Source organism: Branchiostoma belcheri, unplaced genomic scaffold (genome assembly GCF_001625305.1).
Source record: "Branchiostoma belcheri isolate BF01 breed outbred unplaced genomic scaffold, Haploidv18h27 scaffold40, whole genome shotgun sequence".
NCBI lineage: Eukaryota > Metazoa > Chordata > Leptocardii > Amphioxiformes > Branchiostomatidae > Branchiostoma > Branchiostoma belcheri.
In genome coordinates, this window is record NW_017804021.1 from 411,521 (window position 1) to 427,190 (window position 15,670).

A 15,670-nucleotide genomic window follows, 5' to 3' on the forward strand; every position below is an offset into this window, starting at 1 on the left:
TTTTTGGTCATTTTGCCGGTGGAACGTTCTATCGCAACAGGGGTGCCCTAATCCCGATCTAGTGTTTAACACAGGCCGATCTGAGAAGAGACTTTAGAAATTATAATACACAAATTATGACTAAAACAATCTACAACTGTTTTTTGTCCCAAACAAGTCCTCTTTTTACGATTACACGACTTGCTCCAAAGTGGCTGTTTGAAAAGCAAAAACTGCATTTTTGACACGCTCGTCAACCCCTGAACAAGTGTCGAATTCACACAGACTCGTCTGTTGTCGGAGTGTATGAACTAAAACAAACTTTGTGAGATTACCGATATCAACACAAAAACTTTGTCCATTCTTGTGGTTATTTTTAGGCACGTGCTCCCATGCATAACGCCGCAACAAGGATTTTTCAAACTAGTTCGGTATTAGGGATGGGTCGGAATTAGGGCACCCCCCGTTAACAGTTACTTCATACACATATTTCATTTTCACATGAAGTATCATTATACCAGCACCTTGGCAGAACATAGTGCACCACCACACATTCCGGAATTTTCCTGTTTTTTGTTGGAAGTTTGGTTAACGTTGCATCAGAATTTGATCTGTTGCAGACATCTTTTCTGACACAACATTTGAAAACTCTAGATGAAATATATACCTTAAATAAGACGTTCTGCCAAAGTGCTATGCACAATACATTACTGGTTTCCTGCAGGTGCAGTACTTTCTGCCGACATGGACATGCTCATTGTACCAATATGACTGCCACTTACCTTGGCCAGTTTTTCAGGCACCAAGTCATCTTCCTTAGGACCGTCCTGCTCCGTGTCAGGGTCCTTGCGTTTGCCCTTCTGCTGCTGCATCTCCTGTTGGTGTTTCTTCTCCTCCAAGATGGCCGCCTTCTTGGCAGCTCTTCTCTGCTTACTTCTCAACTTCTTCAGCTCTTTTGGACTCAAATTTTCTGAAGAAAAAACAACATAGCTACATGTACAAACGTGAAAAAAAAATCATTGACAACATATACAACATGACCAAACTATCAAAAGGAAACTTTTTTTAAAGCTCCATGGACCACACAAATTAAATCAATAATTGGTTCTCAGATTTGCCTGCTTCATTTTTTTTCCAATTTGAAAAAAAATTCTGGTGTGACCCCTATATTTGAATGAAGTCCTTGTCTTGCTTATTGATACAGTTTTCCACCTATCAATGCAGTGCTTTGATTAAAAGTTTAAATTCATTGTGTGAATTAGAAACCACCCTGGTTTCTTGCCTTGGGTTATTGTAGCAATGGGGCTATCACGAGATATCCTCAGGCCTTTTTTATGTCCTTTCGATTCAGATTTTTTTTTTTTAAATAAGAGAACCAACAAGTTAAATTGGCCTCGGTAGAAGAAACAAAACGAAGAATGGAAGCAAATTTCCATTCCTCCTAACCTAGTTCTAGATCCTTTGCCTTGTCCTCGTCAGTCAGTGGGTGGTCCACCAGGTGGATGTACGTCTCCAGGGCCAGCTTGGCAGCCTTGAAGTAGAAGGGGTGTTTTCTGATGATGTCCTCCAGCCTGAGCAGGCTGATGTAGGCTCGCAGGGTCATCTTCCTCATACAGTAGGTGTGGAAGTCAAACTGGTCCTCTACAATCTCCTGGAAATGCTGTGGGCCAAGGGAATAGACCAATTTTCACTGTTAATCATAATTAGCAGCTCAACTGATGAGAGAGCGGCTACATGTCTGTTAACTATTTGAATTTCTTCGAAGTTTTTTGCACTTCTACCTTTTAACAGATGTGGGTCGAGCTACATGCATTGGATCAGTTTACTATCAATCGTACAATATGTACATGTATGTCACAAATGTCAAAACACGTTATGAGCTGTATTTGAAATTTTAATAATGAGGCCATTATGAGTTAGGGCCTAAGAAAAACCAATAGGTTTCTGGTGGCCTTTTGCATGTTTCTTGTAATGTGTTGTAAACAGTATTTCTTTTGTACAGTGCAGGTTAGGTACAGGTAGACATCAGAAATACCTGCACAGCTCCAATTTTACCTGCACTAACCTGCATGTGCAGGTGGTATTTTGAGCAGAGTCTAGCACATTAACCTATACAGTACAATAAACAGCAACAAATGTGAACAATGATTAATGTGCCCATGCTGTGATAATGTGTACATCAGCAGAACGTACTGCTCCTGCGCAAAACCCGAAAATTTTCAAGGTTTTCGTTGGATGTTGTTCAATGTTGCATCAGAAGTTTGCCCATTGCAAATAACCTTGAAAAAAAACATGTTTTTTTCATCCTTAAATATGCAAATACAACCTTGAACAAGATGTTCTGTTATTAATTGCTATGTACAATACTTTACAGGTTTTGCACAGGTGCAGTACGTTTTGCTGATACGCTGTTAAGCATATCATGAAGTGAAACTCACTCTCTCTACTTCGTGGCACTTCTTGAGAGCCTCCCCGTACTGGGTGAGTTGTCGGTAGGCCCCAGCACATTCTGACTGGAACCACATGCACTGCATTTCATTCAGGTTCTCCATGGCAGACACACCCTCCTGGGGAGGCACACCCATGCTGGGTTAGTCTGAGCTGAGGTTACTACAGGTCGTTGTCCTGTGATGACCTTATGCTAATGGAGATTGACAGCTGAGTGTGATAGTCATACTCATAGTTCTTTTTGGTGGCATCAAAAAATAAAAGGACGTAGTTTTGTTTTGGGACAAAAATGTGATTTCCTCATCCAGGATATTTTTGTGTTTGCCGCCCTGAAAGAGTTAAATACAAGGCCAGTACAGTACAGAAAGTATCATTTATGTCAACTGTCAACCTTCATAAGCTGATCGTTTCAGTAGGCTACAGTGGTCATGCCGCCCCCCTCCCCCTTACCCGGTTGATCTTGTGGCACTCTCTCAGTGCCTCGCCATACTTGCCCATCTTGTGGAATGCACAAGCGCTCTCTTGCAGAAACCAGAAGCACTGCATCTCATTCAGCACCTCCAGGACCTCTCCATCTTCCTGCACACGTTAGTTTTTCAAGAAAGCAACAACTACAGTGTTTTTTCCTGCCCATTAACTTAAAACAACATATGGGATATTCATACACAACTGTTAAACTAGGATGGTACAAAAAGTAAATTTTCTGGTCACTACTTTAGAAAGAAAGTTGTCAGCCATGCTTGTTTACATTCTGGTAGTTTGTGGTGGTACCACAAACTGTGTGTGCCTGGTGTGGGCTTATTTTATCACCAACCGTAAATGTCAGAAATGTGAGCTCCATTGCACAAATATGTTGAAAAGTGGATGTAAATTACAATGACACGAAGATTTTCTCCATTAAAATATTTCAATTTATCACCAAATGCTGATGTCACAAAAATCACGTGTCCACAGCACTTGGGTCAGACAGCTGATGAAGGCCAAAATATTCTCTATTTTGTTCTCTATTTTTGAATTAGAGAACAGTTTTTCATTAAACAGCAGCTAGTCTTATCGTGCCCCAGAACCCACCCTGGTGAACTTGGAGCACATCTCCTCGGCCTCCTTGACCTTGCCAGCCCTCAGCATGTACTTGCCGCACTTGGAGTTGATGTATCTATCCGCTGTGTCCCGAGACTGGGCCTCGTCCATCCAGCGCGCTGCCTCCTCTATATCTCCTGCATGCTGAAGAATCAAGCAGACTTTTCTTAGTATAAAGGTATAAAATAGTCCCTTACCCTTTTTTGAGGCTTTAGGTACAGTGAATTGTTAATCCACTGTATCTTGGGTACAGTATTGGAAGGTAGAGCCCATCCCTCTCCTTCCATTGCCTTTCACCTCCCCAATCAAAGTCAGGTACCCATTTTACACCTGAGTGGAGTGAGGAAAGTCATGTAAAGTGTCTTTCCCAAGAATACAATGTCTAGCAAGGAATCAAACCCGTGACCTCTCAATCTCATGTCAACTAGTCTAGCCACTGCCAATTGACACCACTCTGTATATACTCTTAGTATATAAAGGATTAAACGTTTAGTTACATACACGATGAAACAGTTCAACTAGAGTAGCTTTCAGACAGCAGCCACAATCTTTCACCAACTCAAAAACTGGTTTCTTAGAACTTTCAATGCAGTACAATCCTTTTTTTTAGTACTGCTCCTTTTATCTGTGAAAAATGCATTGAAAAATTCAAATTTAACCTACCTTGTATATCCTTGCTTTGGCCACAAACAGTTCTATAAGGGTAGGAGTGTGTTCTATTGCAGAATCTATGTACTCCAGAGCCTTGGTGGTGTCCCCCATGTGGTCATAGTGCTGGGCCAGGTAGTACAGTACCCACAGGTAGGCTGTAGGGGGCTGAGCTTCACCCTCATCTGGAACATCAAAAAAACACTTTAACAGGGCTCAAAATACTTTTCTGCATACCTGCACTGGTGCTGGTAAAATTGAAACTCACCTACACCAGACAAATTTTACCAGCACCAATTTAGAAACTATCGACCGTACTAAAAACTGTTCCGAAACCATTGCCATTATTTCTTTTACATTTCAAAGGTGGCGCTATGTAATAGTCCATGCAACAAATTCAAAAAACACATGTAAATGGACATGTACAGGTAGATATCTAAATTGAACAACTTGTACATGCATTTTCAGCTCTATTTCATGGCAAACTGAAAATCTTTCCTGGATGGACCAATTCAGACTAGTTGAATGTTATTAAGTTTTACTTACCGTTAGGATTAAACTTCTCCGAAGTCTTCAAAGAGTCCTGGTACCCTAACATTAATCTCTCTATTATTGCCACCTGAAATTTAGAAACAAAGATCTTAGCCATGATACTGTGAAACAAATAGGTCAAAGGAGATCTTTCTAACGTTGATGTAAAATTTCGCACAGATTACCCTTAATTGCTGAGCTTTTGTCTGTTTCGCATTACCAGTAAACCACCTTTAGTCATAACACACCAGTTTTGTATGCAGGAAGTACACAAAGCTGCTTAAGACCAGACTGTAAGGTTTGAACCACTCACAGTAACACTGAAGAATCCCTACTCTTTTCAGAAGTGTGGTGGGATCTTAAACATGCTTGAGGTGTGGCTCTACTCTAATACAGGACCTCCAAGCTCAACTGTCATGTGTGTGAACAAAACCTGGTCCCACCTTGTCTTTGTCCTGGTACAGAGCCCTCAGGTTGTTGAAGAGTGGAGGTACGCCCTTTTTCAGGGCCTTCCTCATGTACTGGTCAGCCATCCGCTCAAACGTCTCGCCTGGGACAAGGACAGTTCACATTACCAGACATAGCAGAAAAACAAGGTCTAATGCCCACTCCTGTTGTATTAGACAAGCTTTCATGTACATTGTACTACACACATGGTACATGACAAACATGCAAAATTCCCAAAGTTGAAACACATACGTTAAAGCACATTTGAACTGGCTCAATTCTGTAGAACTTGTGAAGCTTTTATCAATTGAATTCATTGTATGCGATGAGCATGTTGGTAGAATGTACAGCAACTTTAAACAGTTTTGTTGAATGTTTGGTCAACATCTGAATTTTGACTGTTGCAGACGATGTCTTTTCAAACACAACAATCGAAAACTATAGACAGGATGTCATCCTTAAATACGCAAAAACAACCTTAAACAAGATGTTCCACCAAAGGGCTATAAATGATATATTACAGGTTTTGCGCAGGCGCAGTACGTTCTGACAATGTGCTTAAGAAATGTGTGTTTCCTTGTGTGTAATTTCATGTTATGTTTGAAGTATTGCATGCAGTATGTTCTCCTCACCTGGAAGAGTAGCAGTCACCAGATATTAAAAGGAGATGAAAACACTAATAAAAACCACCACCAATATCAGGCTTACCAGTGGTGAAGTCCAGTGGCAGCCTGAGAGCTGACTGACAGCGGGGAAACATGGCCGCTGTCTTCACGTACAGGTCTAGTCTCTCCTCTACTGATTCTAAGGACAAAAAACATGTCAGAAACTCACATAGAAATTCATACAACAGCTTACACAAAGTAAGTACATATCACATATGCACATCTAAACATTCATATTCATATTCACAGTCCCTGTCCTGCTACTTCCTACATAATGTAATCCAACACCACAGGGTGTCTGCTACAGCACCAGTTACCATGGTGACAGCCATCTGGTCTAGGTTATTTATACTACTTGTTTAGAGAAACAGAGCAAAAACAATGTTTTCCTACTGTGAAGGTAAACATAGTCACATAATGTTCCACCTGGACATCTATCTATGATCGAAGTGACTTACTTGGTGGGTTAGCTGCCTCAATGCCTTCATAGTACTTTCTATTCTCTGGGTTCCTACGGAGAAGTTCCCTGTAGATTGCTTCTGATTCCTCATTTTTGCCAAGCTTTAACAGTAGATCTCCTGCAAACACGTGGAAAGCAATTAAAGGCATGCAATGAAACTTCAGGGCAGAAAAAGTCAAATATTCTGGATGAGGAAATCTGATAGTAACATTCACTGCCATTTCTTTAGCACATTTTCATCATCATCTTATACTTGAAGTTATAGTTATTCTTGAAGCATTTGAAATAGCCCAAAAAGAAGCTACATGAGGAGTCCCTTGATTTTTTTTGTACCACTAATAAACAGCTAGAACCAACCTACAATACGGAATTAAGCAACCGTTTTCTGTCAAAAAATATGCATTTATTGCCTCACAGATATCAGTGCGCTATGGGATAGGATTGATTCAACTTACTACATTAAAAAATGACAAGAAAATTGAAATTGCTTTGGGTGTCTTTAAAGGTTGCAAGTCATAGAATAAGGAAACTTTCTTGTGTTCTGTAAGAAGTAGACTAAATGGTCACCTTTGTTCTCTTGTACTTCGAGCACGTCACAGATCTGTTTGTCGTATGTCTCCAGGTGTTTGAGCGCCTGTTCCTCCATCCCTGCTTCCTTCATGATCATGGTCATGTACAGGAGCAGCTCACTGTGTTCATACTCCACAGTTTTCACCTGCACAACATAACATGGCAACAGTTAGCATCATGCACAATTATACTATTATTTATGAAGATTTACCACATTTGTGAAAAGGATTGATATAACAGCTGACTATCACCTTTAAGATGTCAACCCTGAGGTTTGAGCCACTCACACTGGAAAGGAGACTCTTTTTGATACGTGTGGTGGGATCTTTAATATGCTCAAGGTGTGGCTCTCCTCAAACACAGGACCTCTGGCTTTACATCCTATCTGAGAGGACATCACAAGCCAATGCTAAGTACTTATTTTTAACCAGAGTAGAGTGAGGGAATAGGTGTAAAGTGCCTTTCCCAAGTATACAACACTGAGGCCTGACTCAAACCCAGAAACTTCCAATTTTGAGTCAACACCCCTAACCACAAGACCATCTTGCCACCTAATTTACACATAATTATGGTATACAACATGGCAATGGCAGTCCAACATCATAATACACTACTACATACATAAATACATTTTGTAGTTGCCAACCCCAACAAAAATGAGCAAACTTACGGCTTGAGTTTTTCTGAACTCCTCCAGGATCTTGAGTGCCATGTCGTAGTCCTTGAGTAAGTGGTACGCGATGGCGTATCCAATCCACGACGCTCGCTGGGCTGGTCTCAACTGGAGAAGTTGTAACCTTGTATCCTAAAAAATAACAGTACGAATCACATTTGGAACAAAAATAATTTATGCTTGAAAGCGGAATTGAGGAGAACCTTTCTAACATTTCAAAAATGCAATGCTTGTTTCATATGAATCTTGCCAGCACATCAGGCCGAAACCCGTAATGTATAGCACTTCGGTAGAACGTCTCTGTTTAAGGTCAAATTTATGTATTTAAGGATGACATCCCATCTATAGTCTTGAAATGTTGTCTGCAATGGGCAAAATTCTGATGCAACACTTACCAGACATCCAACAAAAACCATGAAAAATCTGGGTTTCGTGCATTCGCAATACGTTCTGCCGACATGCTAATCTTGCTCAAATTCAGTTTGCATTGGTTATCTTTTCATTTCAGTCACATTCCTCCCATGAAAATGATCAGAGTACAGTACTCATGTCCTGATTATTATTCACACAGGGTAATGCATGGAGTCTATTGCATCAGACAGAATATACATGTATTGATCCCAATCCTTCAGACTGTTGGTAAAGATTTCAGATCTTGAAATTGGTGTATGTTTCTGGCAAAATAAAATCTACTTCTGTCTACCCCCTTGTCCTTGCAACCTTTGCCTTGGACTCAGTGACAGTGTCTTTCTTTTTTCTTGCTTTTCTCCCTTCCTAATCTGTCTTTTTCTTCCTTCCTTTTTTTCTCAGCAAATATTGGGACTGTGCAGGTATTTCTGATTCCTACTTGCACCTATAACCTGCTCTAGCTTACATGTATGTACATGTACTGGGTTCATATAGGACCTAGTACATGTGGGCTTTTATTAAGTTTGTGTATTGATTGAATGAAGTATAAAGGAACTTATCTATTTAGGTATGAAGAAAAAAGCATTTCTGGCCCTGCAAACAAAGAACTTACCCTGTACCCCTCCAGGTCTCTCATTTGTATCTGCAATAGGGACAGGTCTCTCAGGATCTGCAGGTTGTCCTACAGTAAGGTACAAGTCATAAATTCAACATGATGGAAAGATAAAAATTGCAGACAGATGATGTGCTATGGCTTTTTTCTTTGATTTCCTTTTTACTGCAATTCTCCTTGAATCAATTCTTTGTGTTCTTGTTGTGTGCACTGTAAATTCATTTATTTTCCTGAGTGCCTCATTTTGAAGTAGAGGGGGAAAGGACGTTTTCACAATTAAGTTAATTAAAAAAAAATTTAATTAAATTAATTCTGTAGAGTACAGTAGTAATACATTGGAAACACATAATTGTAGTGTCATGCATTTGCAGTGGCTAGTTTACCGCAAAAACCTCAACAGTAAACAACCATCAACATTTACAGTCTTTATAGCCATTTCTACAAAATCGTAATGACCCTATTCTCCTTTTACAAGATTTATTTTGGGTCCCGAATGCGTCAGATCCAGAATACAAAATTAGCTGCCACTCATCACTATCAAGTTCATCAAGCTAGGATATATAAAGGGAAAACATTGCAAGGCAAAGCATTACCTTGTCCCACTTAAGTGCATTCCTGTAACATTTGATGGCTTCGTCATACTTCTTGTCTGACCGCTGGAGAAGTCCAAACACGTGCCAACCTGGAGAAATTGTGTCAAGGGAAACTACACCATGCACTCACCAGATAATATACAAGGAACAAAGCTATCTATGTAAATGTCACAGAAGTGGTGGATTGCTCGTACCGTGACAAAGTGTGCAGTTGAAGTTCCCATTTCAGATTCAAGCTCAGAAGAGAAGTAGTAAGATCTAGATAATTATGTTTTGTTTTATATGGTGCACCCAAAAAATATTTTGTTCACCTAATTTTTTAGGTTAGGTGCACCAGTGCACCTATTCCCAAAAATGAATTTTGAGCCCTGTCATTCCTTTACAAATTGTGGAGTTTAACATTGATAGATGTAATCCATGTAATGAGATGCACAAGAAAACAGTTGCTCAGATAACTGGATAGATTTTGAAAACAGTCAGATTTTTCAAGTAGCATCCATTACCAACCTAGACTTTCAAGATTAAATTATGACTCAATTGCGTCTATCAGGAATGTCAGTTTCATACCTGATACAGTATGACAAAAATGGTTTTTTTTAACAACTGGAGAAGTATTGAACAAATGCACGGTGGAAGGATACAGACATGGCTCTTCAGGTCATTGCGCAGCCCCCTTCTGACGTATTCATACGCCTCCTCCTTCCTCCCCAAACAGTTCAGGGTCAGGCCCTTCATAGCCAGGGTTTCTGCAAAAATAACACAGACATTGTTAAACCAAGAACGGAAAAGAAGTTTTTGCATTGCTACACAGCTTAGGCCAAGGAAAAAAATGTTGTGTTTCCTGTTTCCCGACCAACCCTAGAAAAAGCTGGCGACCCTAGTCTTTTTTTGGTGGGTTTAAAGTGCTTGACCATTTCTAGCTCCATGATCTGACACCTGAATGATGAAACGTTGTATAATCGGTTTTCCAACATTGACATTGAAAATATAAGTGTTCTCATGCAAGTTTCACTTTGTTAAACTGTATTGTGTAAGTTGGATCCCTGGAGATTGCCAAAGTCTAATGAAAAAAGGAGAAAAAAAGATAATCTCTACCTACCGACCCTACTTTTTTAAGGACTGAAACAGGCAGGAAACACAACATTTTCCCCTAGGCCTAAGCAAATTTCATGTCATTGACAAAGCCACTTCCCTTTTTACTCAAAAATAAGCAAAAAGGCAGGGCAAAAAGGGAACTTGCATCTAAAAATGGGAGCAATCTTAAGTTGTTCTATTTTTTTTCTCACTGATCTTTTTTCAGTTGAATCTATCCCCCCCCCCCCATCTTCCATAAGAAAAGAAGATGAGCTTCAGCAGTTAACAAAATGATAAAACTACATTAGACAGTGATTCAGCCTGAGGAGGTCACACGGATACGTGCTGGGACCTGTCACCACACAGAGAGGAGCTGTGGCAGCCTGGGTATGTGGAGAATGACTGAGACTACAGCCCAGTGTTTGTTATGTATAGAACTAACCTAATACAACATGCAGATACTACACAAGTATGAAGTAGGCCAATCGGTCAGCCTTATCATCAATATCCTTGGAGACTGTACAATTTACTCATGGACCATTTTTTTCTTCTACAAAATCAAGGAGGTTTCTGGTAGAAGTATATCATTCTAAATATAGCTTGTAGCTTTGGAGAATTCTTAATGAAAATTATCCTTTCATTTCAATTGAATGTAAAATATGTAATGACGAATATCATTTAAGTTATTATCCCTGCTACATACTGAATGATACATGAATCTCTATGCTATATATCAGGTTTCTGTGATAAATCGATATTTCACTTTATAATTTTTCATGAAAGGCTCCAATTAGATGCACAAAGAATCTTGAACAAGATATTGACTAGAGTAACAAAATTGTATGCAGAATGATAAATATATATTGTGAATTGCTCATAAGGGTCATATTGTGACCCAGAATATATTGAAGTTCTACAGTTCAGCTAAATTGTATAAAAAATATATCAACATGAGAAGGTCTCTGGGGAAAACTTTAGTATAAACCAGACAACCAGCAAGGATCCTTCTTCGATACATGTTAGAAATACAATCTATAAAGGATGCGTCTGGAATATCAAAACGGCTGTCAGTATACAATTGACCTTCAGCAGATACAGATCTATAAGTATAATAGGCTGATAGGCACACAAGGCACTCCTCCAAATCTATGGTGACATCCCTACAATCTTCAGAGAAGCTGGAAAACATCTTAGACCTCTGATTTTCCTTCAATATGTTGGGCAAAATGTTGCAGACTATATTTCTGGATAAAAAGTTGTGAAGTAGCTGTTAGATAATTTATTCTCTGGACTTCGCTTTACATTTTGGATCTATACATCAAACCACTGTCATTGATCAGCTCTGGTACAAGAATAATATCTTCCCAATAGCCTGGCTTTTGGCTTTGTCAGTAGTATGGGAGGGCCATCAGGTTGGTTTTCTTTTACTAATTGTGTTTCTTGGCAAGAAACAGCTGACTTTATTCTGGCGACCTGCCCGAAAGAAATGAGAATGCTTCTTTTGAACAGTTTCAACTTTGGGTGGAACAAGTGTCGTCTTGTGTGTTCATGACCAGCAGTTTGATCTCTTCACTCATCCTGTGGCAGCTAAGAGGAAAGATCTCCAGAAAATTGACTTTTCCTGGAGGCCTGGTGTAGATGTTAAACTTTCCAGTTTATCCTGCACTTCTTACCAACCATGAAAGACGTCAAATATTCTACCATATAACAGTGCATCTTAAAAACCGTACAATGTAATTAAAGCCTCTGAATTTCTGAAAGCAGCTATGGCTGACCGACAGAAGTGGAGTTCGGAGGTGAAGGTACAGTCAAACCTGTCTATAGTGGTCACTCAAGGGACTGGCCAAAATTGACCACTATGGCCAGGTGACCACTATAGAGAAATGGCGGTTAGTTGCCCCCGCACCCCCCCCCAAGTGACACATGCTTTCAGTACCATTGAACAAAGATGTATTTATGTCTTTATTCTCAAACATATGAAAACATTCATTGCACAGGTAAGTCTCTTTTCAAATGTAACATTACATGTTATAATTCAATTGTTGTTCTTTTGCTTTAGTTGTGGGCTTGAAAAAAATTATATATCAAAACTGCATGCACTCGACATGATACTCAGTTGATCTACTGGGACTATGAAACCTTCCCACTAAAATATACAAAATCACTGGTTGCCATTTACTGTTCTTGTATACGTGTAACATCGATGTTTACCTACAGAAAACTTGAAAGCGAATCAAGCAACAAAGTTTCTGTCGACTCCAAGCCATGTTTCTTCCGACTGCAAACTCCTTTAATCTAAGCTCCTTCGACCGATAATTCCTTCTCACTCGCTGTCAGTTGAAAAATCTTGAATCACATCCACCTTGTGGAATAAGTTCGACGTCTGTCTTTCCGCTTTTGCCATCGTTTCTCCGCAATCGCCACGTTACTAGTACCGTAAGTCGAAAAGTGGAAGAGAATGACATCGCCACGTTTTTGTTCTTTGGTGAGTGCTTCGCATGACCGACATCGCCACAACGAATTCCAACCATGTAAACAATATTTTTTGTACCAAGATGCTGTCCATTTAGTTAACAGTAAAATAATTGTTCATCTGTTGCCGTTTATGTTCCGTTTTTTGGTCATTTTTGAACATGAAAACGTAGCGAAAACTTTGCTTTGTTTACGGCTTGGGTTTATTCCGGCGTGGGTTGTCTGCCTCTGCCATTATGCCAATGTGGTGGTCAACAAAAATAGTGCTCCTTTCAGGCTTACATATTTTGTAGAATATTCACTACAGACTTAAGTTTACGATGGAAATTAGTTTTAATAATGTATTCCAAATATTTTTGTAATGTAATCACGCTATTCGATGCTATAAAATTTAATAAAAGTCGGTAAATCTACCTCCAAACCAATGGAGTCTTCCGATGACCCCAATTGACCTGATTGTTGCGAGCTGCCTGCGCCATTTTGAAAAATCACGAAACGCATTTTCTCAGCCCAAATTTCTTGAATTATGCCCGTGAAAAAGGGAAGTTGGCCACATATTTATGCTTTTCAAGGAATCGAAAAATCAAATATGGATATTCGTAAGTTTTTTGTAAGGATGATTGCCGCAATCTTCGCCGAGTCCACTGAAAGCACCGCGGCACGCACGACATGGTGTTTCAGATATCAAAGACGTCAACACGAGCGGCCGCAAAAATTTCGTGTCAAAATCAAGTTTTCCTTTATTTCATACACATCTGGAGTCTAATTTCAGTTCACATTTTAATAATGTAGCGGCCACAAAATTATCACAAGGCTTGATTGAACGTCCTAACGGCCGTAGCCCGAGGTCGGGTGCACGGGTGGTGTTACGTACGTGGTGCTTAGCGGGTAACAGCCGGCCAGCCGTGACCGCTATCGGCGATGTTGACAGCCGGCGGGACCGGAATGGGGTGACCGCTGACCGCGTTGAACAGTGACCGCTATATACGCGATTCTTAATGCTTACGTCAATGGGAAAAATTCAAGGGACCGGCAAAAACCGACCGCTATGGCCGGGTGACCGCAATGCCAAGGTGACCGCTAGTACAGGTTTGACTGTACTTACCCCAAACCCCAGGGGTGCCAATAGATGATAATAATCATCAGTATCATTATTAGTTTTGTTTGTACAAGAAAAATTTGACTGGCAAGACCACTTATGGTGGGGAAGGGTATGATAATTCTTTCATTTTTTTATCAAAAGATAACACAGATAGCACATAAAACCATAATTCTTGAAAATATACAGCACCCCTCCATGGAGACACTTATCAAGTGTCATTGGTGTTTGTTAAAACTCATAAATGATGATTTTCATGTAAAAAAAAAAAATTCAAACTTACCTCCATGCTCAGAAAACTTGGGATTCCCCAGGATCTGCTTACAGAACTTAAGTCCATTCTTGTACTGCTTCTGCTCATAGCATTTCTGAAGTAACAAAAAGGACCAACAAGAAGTTGAATTAGGGTCTATTTGGAACAACATCAAAAAAATATTTTGAGCCCTGACATGATACATATAATTTATATGAAAAAGCCTAATGACCTCTTAAAGCTAAACTTAATAATAATAATAGCATGTCAAGTCTTTGTACAAAGCTTGGGTGTAAGAGCATCTTTGTTACATCAAGAATACAACTGTATGTCTTGGCATCAAGATTCCATTTAAAATCCATTAAATTTTGATGGCAACTTATTCAAATTTCCCTTAAAATAGCATGTTGAAAGACCAGCCCCCACCCACCCACAACCATTATTTGTCTAATCACTTTGGGAATTACATACTTGTATGTACTTGTAGACAAATACAACATAGTTACACAGATTTATTTAATTATATTTCTATTGCAAAAACAAGAAAGAATCCCCCGGTATGTTTCTAATAACACTTGCTACCGTTAACTTTCAAGCCAAGGATGATTTTAGGTATACACTACATGCAATTTCATCTTAGCTGTCACTGTGCCAGGTTTTAGTACGTATTGAGTGTTGCACTAACTTAGTTATACTTGATGATGTAGCCTACTGAACCCTTTGACCAATGTCACAACAGAGAATATTTGAGAAGTATACATACTTCTGTATTGTGATGTATTTGAACAGGTGCATGCATAATTTTTCTCACCACCATTTGGGGTTTAAAAATATGTGCCAATGATTTATGTATAATATACAGCTTACACTTACAGCTGATTATTAGGGGTTGTGGTTTAGCTTTTAATAGTTTTCTACGGTTTGTTTTGGTCGGTCTAGCTGCCCTGACGTGCTCTAGTTGCGGTATTTTGCAAATTAGCAGTCATTCATCACAAACGCATTTCACCATGTCATGCGGAAGCATATAAGGAAAGAGGCTGACACACTGGAACGTTTCTGTGTTTTCTTCTCTGCTACTTTGACTCTTGTTTTTAATATTCCCCGTGTCGTAGCGACATTATAACCTTAAGAGACGTTTACAGTACTTAACGGAAGCTGTCTGTAAGGGAAGCGATAGTCTAAATATATGGAGAATTTTATTACAAAGTGAGAAGTCGAAACGTATCTCTTGGTGTCATACCGCCCACCCCCCACCCTTACCGGTGCGTGCTAAGTCAGCACGGACAACATGCATATTTCAAACGGCGGTTGTCATCCCTGTGCGCACTCACCAATATTCTCTTGAACAGAGCGTTTTCCTTGGGAGGCAGTGGTGTGGACGCCATGGCTGCTGGCGTGGTGCTGAGCCGAGGAAGGCAGGGAGAACGCCCGGACTTGGACAGAGAATGAACCACGCGGTGTCTGAAACTCGCAAGATGGCGCCGACCACGCCACTGCGCAGGCGTAAAAAATGCCACCAGTCCTAAAAATTCACAGAAAATCCGTTTTCTCAGAAATACTCAATCCAATTACTCTTCATTATCATAATCATAATACATTTTTACCATAAGATGATCAGAGATATAAATTATTCAGAATCACAAAAACTATGGACTTG

The 15,670-nt window shown here is 39.8% G+C and overlaps 1 protein-coding gene across 2 annotated transcripts in view; it reads right to left on the reverse strand.

Annotated features, from left to right (window-relative positions):
• LOC109477546 (N-alpha-acetyltransferase 15, NatA auxiliary subunit-like) overlaps positions 1-15,522 on the reverse strand; it is a 20,772-nt gene extending 5,250 nt beyond the window's left edge. The window contains exons 1-16 of one of the 2 annotated variants that reach the window (XM_019778861.1): positions 15,345-15,521; positions 14,044-14,128; positions 9,757-9,861; positions 9,116-9,204; positions 8,523-8,591; positions 7,499-7,633; positions 6,826-6,973; positions 6,257-6,376; positions 5,842-5,937; positions 5,130-5,236; positions 4,702-4,774; positions 4,171-4,340; positions 3,499-3,651; positions 2,418-2,546; positions 1,426-1,639; positions 762-949 (exon numbers count right to left, since the gene is read on the reverse strand). In XM_019778861.1, coding sequence (XP_019634420.1) covers positions 762-949; positions 1,426-1,639; positions 2,418-2,546; positions 3,499-3,651; positions 4,171-4,340; positions 4,702-4,774; positions 5,130-5,236; positions 5,842-5,937; positions 6,257-6,376; positions 6,826-6,973; positions 7,499-7,633; positions 8,523-8,591; positions 9,116-9,204; positions 9,757-9,861; positions 14,044-14,128; positions 15,345-15,398 — 1,935 coding nt within the window. In that variant the 5' untranslated portion in view covers positions 15,399-15,521. Of the gene's footprint in view, positions 1-671; positions 950-1,425; positions 1,640-2,417; positions 2,547-2,877; positions 3,007-3,498; positions 3,652-4,170; positions 4,341-4,701; positions 4,775-5,129; positions 5,237-5,841; positions 5,938-6,256; positions 6,377-6,825; positions 6,974-7,498; positions 7,634-8,522; positions 8,592-9,115; positions 9,205-9,756; positions 9,862-14,043; positions 14,129-15,344 lie in introns of those variants that run through there. The other variant, XM_019778859.1, reaches the window with a different exon arrangement.
• Between the last annotated feature and the right edge of the window lie 148 nt (positions 15,523-15,670).